General features: G+C 39.3%; 1 protein-coding gene across 1 annotated transcript; it reads left to right on the plus strand.

Moving 5' to 3' along the window:
• The first annotated feature begins 2,891 nt into the window (after nucleotides 1-2,891).
• Nucleotides 2,892-4,133, plus strand: LOC110882092 (bromodomain-containing protein 4-like). Its single transcript, XM_022130188.1, has 3 exons — nucleotides 2,892-3,168; nucleotides 3,274-3,393; nucleotides 3,442-4,133. The coding sequence occupies exons 1-3, from the start codon at nucleotides 2,892-2,894 to the stop codon at nucleotides 4,131-4,133; spliced, it is 1,089 nt and encodes a 362-aa protein (XP_021985880.1).
• The last annotated feature ends 5,791 nt before the right edge of the window (nucleotides 4,134-9,924 follow it).

A 9,924-nucleotide genomic window follows, 5' to 3' on the forward strand; every position in this document is an offset into this window, starting at 1 on the left:
GAGGCTAAATATGTTTCAACCTCCAGCTGCTGCTCTCAGATCCTTTGGATCCAGCAGCAAATGCGCGATTTTGGTTTGCAATTCTTGGATACACCAATATTCATGGACAATGAAGCAGCCATCAATATAACTAGACAGACACAGTACGCTAAAGAAATGTAATAGGGGAAATGATAGTACATCAGCTAGACAGACACAGTACGCTAAAGAAATGTAATGTTTAATATGCGTTAAGCAGTCTCATTGATGATGTGCCGATAGGTTTTTACAAAACTAGTAGATTTGTTTCGGATATAAACATAAAATTTACTTGCTTTTACGTGGGGAACATCTCTAGGAAATATGGGTAACCCCCGAAATCTTGTTTGAAAGGTCCCTCTTTCTGAAATACTAGATCTTTATGCTTAGTGAAATCTGGGGTATTATCCCGGGACTTCTGCTGAATGGAAATTCTGACCTAGTCCCCGTATAATACTTTTCGCAATGCTTTACATGTAAAGCCTCCCCTCAGCATAAAAAATGATAACACATTGCAAAATGTTAATCATGTGCTGTTGTAAAAAAAGATTCTCTAAAGGGAACCCACCAAAGTCGAGCCGTCATCTCTCTGCTGAACGGAAGTTCTGACCTGAGCTCTCACGGCCTCGCAATTCACCCCATTACAGATATCATCTAGGTATACTCACCTGTAAGACTGAATATTGGGATCTGGATACGGGAGTATATACTTAGGTGGGACACATGTAAAAGTTTAAGTCTTAATACACTAAATACATATTCCGAACAGATTGAAAGTTCTTTGAAAATCTAAGAGGATCAGTATATCGACAATCTAAGCGAACTGTTTAAAGCTGAGTATGAAATAAAAGCTTAACGGTGCTTGTGTCTTGTCGGCAGCTGATATGATCCCCTAACACGCTCGCAAAAATATTGTGTGTACATATTTCTGCTTATCTGTTTTCTAAAACCAAAAAGATTTTATTTTCATCTTATTTTCGATAACGGACGTTGGGGATCAAAAGATCAAAGTCTTGTGCAGAACATATCTGATTCATGAGGTTTGGGTAAGCAGGAGTTTCTGAAAAATGACTGGTACATGTTTGAAAGATTGAAAAAGTGTTTGAAAGTCTGAAAAGTTTAAAAGTTCATAAATTTGAACTGATTTCAGTTTCAGAAAGTCAGCATCATTCATAATCTGGTCAACCAAGGTCATTAATTTGGACTTGGTAGGCTGAACAGTTGACCAAGGTCATTAACTTGGACTTGGTTAACTGGGTGTGTCGGTAAACAATCTGGAAATGTCAAAAAGTTAAAAATTTTGAAAAAGATGAAACTGATTCTGCTTGAAATCAAAATCTTCACACTTGATGGCTAATTCCGCTTGATTGCTTCATGGGTGATTCCGCTTGTATTGCATCGAGGGTCATTTCAAGCGAAATCAGAATGGTTATAAATAGGCCAGTTGATTCCGCTTGAACCTCATTTCTCCTATTTCGCTTCAAAGTCTTTGCTCCGGGCGATTTTCAAGCGAAACCTCAAATCATCGTTTTTCAAGTCGAATTGCTGCCCGTTTTCTGTTAGATTTGTTGTTTCTAGTTGGTTTGCACATCTAGGAACATGAGAAAGGTAGGATTACGACCCAATTTAAACCAGATCTAACTGTTTTGCGACTGTCGGCGATGTTCTTGACTGATAACGTAGATTTAGGGTTTAATTTTGGGTAAACTGAACATAGATCATGTTAGTGTCGTCGATTTGTGTTGTAAATCATGTGTGTGTATTTGATTGTACCTGATCTAGGGTTCTTGCATGTTTAACAATGAACAGAGTTTACAATCTTAGATCTAGGTAGTTTTTAATGGTAAAAATGAAATTAAAACACATCATCATGGTCGGAATTCACTGATTAACAAACCCTCATGTTAAATTTCATAATCTGAAAAGTTTTTGAGTGGATAATCATGATTTCGCTTGAATCTTATGATTCCGCTTCAAAGTGGTTCATGGTATTCCGCTTCAAATTGAACTCCATGATTCCGCTTCAACCTGTGTCATCTGATTCCTCCTCAATATGACTTTATGATTTCGCTTCAAACTACCTCATGTTATTTCGCTTGAAATGTATTGATTTTTCATGTGATTTCGCTTAAAGGTGTTTGTTGCTAAAATTTTTCAAAGTGTTTGATTATTTTGTGCTATGTTTGTTTGTAGGCTTCGAATGTAATCTTTGATCCGTTGCACAACAGCTGTTGTGATTTTGACGAAGATAAAAATACAAAATTGTCAGAGTTCAGCAGCATTCTGGAGTTCATGAGGAGAGTACCAATTCAGAAAGCGCTGACGGATCAACATTTGGTGTACAGATCACATGTGAAACATTTCTGGAAGCATGCAACTTATGACGAAGCAAACAAAGTGATCCATTCAGTTGTGAAGCAATATAATGAGAAGAAGTCAATTATTGTGACAGAGGCACTTATTCGTGAAGTGTTGAATTTCCCAGATGATGCAGATTCGCCAACAAAGTTTCTTGAAAGAATGGTCAAGGGATGTATGCTAAGTATAGGATATGATGGTGCACTGAACACTGCAAATTACTTGAAGTCAAAGTTTAGAAAGCCGTACAAGTTTATTGTTCATTCAGTATTGCAGGCGTTAAGTCATTGCAAAGGAGGTTATGACGCCATGCGAGATTATCAAATGAATATGGTTACAACGTTGGTTCTGAACAAGAAGTACAATTTCTCGCACATCGTTTTTCATTACATGGCTGGAAATATTACAACAAAGAGTAGGACTTGGATCTATCCAAGATTTGTGCAAATGTTGATTGATCATGCTTATTCTGATATTGAAAGAGATGTAAACAATGATTTGCTGGTATATCTCATATGAGTAACGATTCACTGAAGCAGTTAGCAAGATATCATCCGAACCATCCTGAACCAAAGAAAGTAGCTGAATTTTTCGGATTCAAGGATGCGAACTATGTTGATCCAGATCAGGTGAATCACCAAAACTGGAGGAATGAAGAGGAGATGAAAGAAGCTGCTTACGCTGATGAATTAGAGGCACTTGAAGGGTTCAAAGGAACTCGTAACGATTGGTTTGTGAAAGAGCAGAGGGAGAGAGGCAAGAAAGCTACTCCCAAGGTACAAAAGGGAGAGGGTTCGTCTTCATAGCCAAAGAAACATCAAAAGAAAGCTGCAAAGACTTTACTTATTGATGAGTCTGATGTAGAAGAACCGGTATAAGAAGCTGAAACTGAAACAGAACTTGATGTTGAAGCTGAAGCTGAGACTGAAGCTGAAGCTAATATTGAAGTTGATGTTCGTCTTTCACCTAATTCTCAGAGTTTGCTGAAGAAACTGAAGGCGTTTAATGCTAAGAAAGGTTAAGCAGCTAATGTTGCTCACAAAGAAAAAGCTGCTGATGATATAGAAGGTGATGATGTGAACAAAAGTACAACAAGTTCTTCTAGTTCGTCTGAAGATGACATCGATGAAACAGAACGCTTGAAAAGAATTCAAGAAGAGATTGCAAAAGAAAGGCAATTAAGAAAGAGAAAAAGACAGGAGAAGGATGATGATGCATATATTCCATCTCCTGAACATGTATCTGAATCTCAATCAACTCCTTCAGGTGGAAGGAAGAAAACTGGTGCAAGCAGGAGGATTGTTTCTCCAAAGATAAAGAAAGTTACTCAAAAGATCAAGAAACCAATGAAGATTGTACTAAAGAAGAAACCTTCCCAAGAACCAAGTAAACCACCATCACCACCACCTGAACCGATACCACATCAATCACCTATACACTCACCACCTCATCAATCACCTCCTAAACAACCAACACCACCAAGACAACCATCACCATTACATCTTTCACCACCTCATTCACCACAACAAATTCATACTATTTCACCACCACAACAACAAACTTTTCTTTCATCTCAACAAATATTTCAAACACCACCACCTTCACAACCACTTATTCAAACCACACCTGGTTCTTCGGGGTACAAAGGTTTTCCACCAGTTCCTCCGAACTTGAGTATGGGGCTTGATGAGATTGGAGACTTTGATTTTGCGAGTAATGTTCAATTGAAAATGTGGAAAGTAAAGTTGATGCGGTGATGGAGGAAAACAAAAGATTAGCAGCTGAAAGCAAAAGAGTGGGTGATCGTGAAAAGATTCTCGAGATGCGTGTAAAGAAGTGAGAATCTGAAAACAAGTCTTTATTGAAGAAGATTGATACCGATCAGACAGAGATTGATTTCTTGAAGGTAAGAGTGGCAGAGTAAGAAGAAGAAAAGACTCGCCGTGATGAACAAAACAAGTACTTTGAACTAAAGAACAAAGAACTTGAAGCTGCAAAGGCATTGAAAGAGCATGAATTTTATATGATGAATAAGGTGATAGAGAGTATGCTCGGGAAGTCAATAGAGCAAAGATTTGAAGAAATTCAAGATGAAGAAGTCAGGGCTAAACGCCAAGCTGAGATTGAAGCTCTAATGAGAGACAAAGGCAAGAATGTTGAAGGCAGTGTTGCAGTAGCTGAAAGATCGATTGTTCCATCATTAGTTATTGAAAATCCTGTTCCTATATCTTCTGTATCAGCTATTTTTGAGGAAGATGTATCACTAGAAGACTTTGCTGCGAATGATGATGAAGAAGATGATGAGGAGGATGATGATGAAGGGAATGATGATGAAGAAGATGATGATGAAGAAGAGAAAGTGTTTTCTGCGAGTAGTCATGGTTCTGATGATGACAATGATGACAATGATAATCAAGGTAGTACAGGTGTTACTACGAATGAAGCATCAAAAGAAAAGAACGTTGATGATTACATGAATGATGATGCTAATGAAGAAACAGGTGGAGCTAATGGAGAGGGGGAGCATGTTGATGATCAAAATGTTGACCAAGTTGAAAAGCTTATTCTTCGAATAGAGCCTCATGTTGAAGAAGGTGAGATCCGGCATACCTACACATTGGATGAAGTACTGAAAATGTTCAATGTGAATGAAGCCAAGTTTAAGTTTGATTTTGAAGAAGAACTGAATGCTTTCAACATCAACCATCAACCTGAATATGAATACAAGTATGTGGAAGACGCTGATGTGTATGACAGGGTTGAGGTTGAAGATTGTACTGATGAAGAGATTCTGAACGAAGACACTTCTGAACTTCCAACTCTTATGTAGTTCTTTAGTGAAGAGAATTGGGATGAACTTAGAAGGAAAGTTGATGAGATCCTTAAAGATAAAAACTTTGACGGTACCACGAAAGATCCTCTAAAAGAAGAACACAAGAAATTGTTCAAGGAAAGCAATGAACGTAAATTCAAGCGTCCGTTGAAGTATTATTAGAGAGACAGAAGTATATCTTTGGGGGATATCATAAGCTGGGGATTTCTACCGCAGGTTAATGCTTATGCAATTATAAGAGAATGTGGAGTTCAATATTTTGAAAAATTACATGATGTTATGTCCCTTCCATGGTGGGATGTTGGATTAGTTATCGGAAGTAAGAACCTTGGGGTATCCTGTCAGGAAGAATGATATTGCAATGTGGGGCCTTATAAAGTTTGAGGCTCTGAAAGACTTCAAACACTGGAAGCCTCATTACCCAAAGAGAGTTCAAAGGGTAGATCCAGTGACAGGGATTGAAGAGACAATTTTGAACGTGAAAAGCTGAAAACGATGAAAAACATTCCAGTGCCCAAGATGGAACAGGAGTTTTACAAAGGTTTCATGGGTTGGGTGTACAGTTGTATCTCTACTGAGGTTGTGATCACTTACCGAGCTGGGAAAGAGATCAGAGAGATTTTTGTCTACGACCCGATGTGATTGGTTAACTGCTCAGCAAAGGAAATCGAATGTTTATTCATCAAGAAGATCCGTTTCCAATCTGAAGACAAGGAGCAAGCGATGTAGTTTCAAAAAGTTGCAACTATTTGCTTTCAGAAAGGCATAAATTCTGAAAGTAAATGGAATTCTAAATGGTGGTCACTTGAGGAGAAAGAAAAGAAGAATGTTGAACGAGAAAGAAGGAAGCTAGAGGAAAACAGAGGAAAGTGGATGAAAATGCAAGCTGAAGAAGAAAAGAAAAGGAAGAAAGAGAACGATAGGCTGAGGAACTTGCTGAGAAAGAAGCCTAAGTCAAGAGAGGAAACTTTCAAATCGCTCTGAAGACCCGAAGACAAGACTGAAGACTCCGGCTGTCTCCAAGGGGGAGTTTGTTAGTGCACGATGTCTAAAGCCTACGTCTTCATCTTAGTCATGCTTGTATAGGGTCTAGGGGTCTTATATGTCAGTTATGCATAGTGTAGGGGGCTGATGTAAATTTTAAGTTTTAGTGAAGTGATTCCACTTGAAATGACACTTTGTCATTTCAAGCGAAATCAGAAGGATGTGATTCCGCTTGAAATGACAAGGTGTCATTTCAAGCGAAATCCCAACAGTATATTTATGTGTGTCTGTTTCTCATTTGGTACTGATCGTCAAGTTGTATACCGAACTGCTGCCAAATTTTTCTGTGATCAATTAATGAGAAACAGTGTTTAAAGTGATATTCTATCTATTTCTACTCCATTCTCTTTGATTCAAACTGTCAGTGTGATTCCGCCGCATAAACAGTGGTATTTTGACTCTGATTGACTCACTAGATCGTCAATATCGATCCTACATGAAAAGAGAAAACATAAGGATAACAACTCACGTCGTTCGGATAAGAAACGCAAGGGAAATTCCGACCATAAAAAGAGTTATGGGTTTAAAAAGGAGGGTCAACAGTCTGGCGATAAGCCCAAGTGTAAAATTTGCAAGAAGCACCATTTCGGGAGGTGCAAATATGAGTTAAAATCCCAGTCACAGCCAAGGGCATGTGGGATTTGTAAGTCAAGTGAACACAGGACTCTGGAATGCAAGAAGCTTAAGGACGCAACGTGCTACAGTTGTAACGAAAAAGGTCACATTAAGACAAACTGCCCAAAGGTTGCAAAGAAAGCTGAGGAAGGAAAGAAGACCAATGCCAGGGTCTTTCAGATGAACGCACAGGAGGCTATCCAGAACGACGACCTGATCACAGGTACCTTTCTCATAAATGATGTCTATGCAAGGATACTTTTTGATTCAGGAGCTGATAAGTCGTTCGTAGATAATAAGTTTTGTGAATTATTGAAATTGCCTGTTAAAGCCTTAAGTATGAAGTAAGAGGTTGAATTAGCCGACGGCACCATAGAAACAGCCCCGACTGTGTTAGATGGATGTGTTATATCCATTAGGAATCACTCCTTCCCGTTGTCCTTACTTCCTTTTAAGCTAGCTGGTTTTGATATAGTAATAGGCATGGATTGGTTATTGCATAACGAAGCCCAGATTGTGTGCAACAAGAAGCAAGTGGTGATCAAGACCCCCTCCGTCTGGTGAGCCACTTACCATCCAGGGAGATACCCAGTATGGACTGCCCGAGCAAGTGTCTATGCTCAAAGCATCCAGATGTCTGAAGAAGTGTTGTGTCATTTATATGGCATAAGTAACCGTAGATGAGCAGAAGCCCAAGATTGAAAATATACCAGTCATTTCGGAATACCCTGAAGTTTTCCCTGAAGAACTACCTGGCTTACCACCAAATAGACAAGTAGAGTTCAGAATTGATATCATCCCTGGAGCAGCACCTGTTGCGAGTGCGCCTTATAGATTGGCACCAACAGAGATGAAGGAATTGAGGACGCAGCTAGATGACTTGCTAGCCAAAGGTTTTATTAGACCTAGTTCGTCTCCTTGGAGAGCGCCAATCTTGTTGATCAAGAAGAAGGATGGATCAATGCGTCTATACATTGATTACCGTGAGCTAAATAAGGTTACTATCAAGAATAGGTATCCTTTGTCATTTCAAGTGAAATCAGAAGGATGTGATTCCGCTTAAAATGACAAGGTGTCATTTCAAGCGAAATCCCAACAGTATATATATGTGTGTATGTTTCTCATTTGGTACTGATCGTCAAGTTGTATACCGAACTGCTGCCAAATTTTTCTGCGATCAATTAATGAGAAACAGTGTTTAAAGTGATATTCTATCTATTTCTACTCCATTCTCTTTGATTCAAACTGTTAGTGTGATTCCGCCGCATAAACAGTGGTATTTTGACTCTGATTGACTCACTAGATCGTCAATATCGATCCTACATGAAAAGAGAAAACATAAGGATGACAACTCACGTCGTTCGGATAAGAAACGCAAGGGAAATTCCGACCATAAAAAGAGTTATGGGTTTAAAAAGGAGGGTCAACAGTCTGGCGATAAGCCCAAGTGTAAAATTTGCAAGAAGCACCATTTCGGGAGGTGCAGATATGAGTCAAAATCCTAGTCACACCCAAGGGCATGTGGGATTTGTAAGTCAAGTGAACACAGGACTCTGGAATGCAAGAAGCTGAAGGATGCAACGTGCTACAGTTGTAACGAAAAAGGGCACATTAAGACAAACTGCCCAAAGGTTGTAAAGAAGGCTGAGCAAGGAAAGAAGACCAATGCCAGAGTCTTTCAGATGAACGCACAGGAGGCTATCCAGAACGACGACGTGATCACAGGTACCTTTCTCATAAATGATGTCTATGCAAGGATACTTTTTGATTCAGGAGCTGATAAGTCGTTCGTAGATAATAAGTTTTGTGAATTATTGAAATTGCCTGTTAAAGCCTTAAGTGTGAAGTAAGAGGTTGAATTAGCCGACGGCACCATAGAAACAGCCTCAACTGTGTTAGATGGATGTGTTATATCCATTAGGAATCACTCCTTCCCGTTGTCCTTACTGTGACAACTCGAGTTTCCGACTTTCACTTTCGCATTAAATGCACGTTGACTTTGACTATTAGTTGTTTGACTTGTTTGACTTGTAACTGTACGTTGGATTATAAGTAAGATGAATGCTGAATCTTTATGTGAGGAATATGTGTAAAGTACTTGATTGCATAACATGTAAACTACTTAAGACTTGAACAACCCGGTGAAACACAAGTGTGTTTCGCCATATGCACCTCGACGAAACAAAAGCTTGTTTCGCCAAGTCAATCTCGGCGAAACTCAAGTGATTCGCCGGCCCAGATTTTTCGCCAAGCCCAGTAAGGGCCCAAAAACACTTAAACGCGTACAAGTTATGCGTAACCACTTCATTCGTCACACTGTTGACAAAACAGAAAACCTAGAACTCTCCCAAGTGCGACGGCAGCCTTGTGTACCCCAAGCCCTCGTGAACGATCAAACCCTCGTACCATCTACCTCGGTTAGTTGTGTGCTTGTTTAACCGGTTTAATTGATGCTTTGATTATTGTTACATGTTGGGTTTTATTTATACGCTTCCGCTAAACAGTGATAACATACTTATATTTTGAACACCTTTCATATTGGTGGTTGAATGACATTTACTTTTACTTATTAATTACATGTTCAATATGGTTGGTGGCTTGATCCTGGTCATGTCACGCTCCCAAGCGGTGATACTCCGCATGTGGATTTTGGGGGTGTGACAGATTTGTATCAGAGCCATTGGTTATAGGGAACTTGGTTTTAATATGGGAAAAAAACGTTTTTATTAAAACCAGACTATAACCAGAACAGTGCTCTCAACGATCAACAACGACGCTTCGCTCCACGTGCAAGACTCAACACCCTAGGTAATAAGGTTTACCTTTATTACCTGCTTGTTAGAACTATATATAACTTTGCTCGTAGTATGCTTAGATTACATTGCCTACTATACGTCATTACATGAGAATACCTATGTGCTTACACTCTTCTGTCATCGCACTACTCGCGAACCCTTCTCACTTAATCTACTTTTACTATGAAGATCATGTCTGGACGTGTGAACATGACTCAAGCCCAGTTGACGGCACTTATCAATGAACGAGTAGCTGCGGCA

The sequence above is a fragment of the Helianthus annuus genome, chromosome 10 (genome assembly GCF_002127325.2).
Source record: "Helianthus annuus cultivar XRQ/B chromosome 10, HanXRQr2.0-SUNRISE, whole genome shotgun sequence".
Taxonomy (NCBI): domain Eukaryota; kingdom Viridiplantae; phylum Streptophyta; class Magnoliopsida; order Asterales; family Asteraceae; genus Helianthus; species Helianthus annuus.

What these genes read in the sequence shown, in the direction of transcription:
- LOC110882092 (XM_022130188.1), top strand. Translation starts at nt 2,892, where the DNA reads ATGAGTAACGATTCACTGAAGCAGTTAGCAAGATATCATCCGAACCAT. An exon ending in CAAGGTACAAAAGGGAGAGG is followed by an intron (nt 3,169 to 3,273) that starts GTTCGTCTTCAT and finishes AAACTGAAACAG; the next exon opens with AACTTGATGTTGAAGCTGAA. An exon ending in GGCGTTTAATGCTAAGAAAG is followed by an intron (nt 3,394 to 3,441) that starts GTTAAGCAGCTA and finishes CTGATGATATAG; the next exon opens with AAGGTGATGATGTGAACAAA.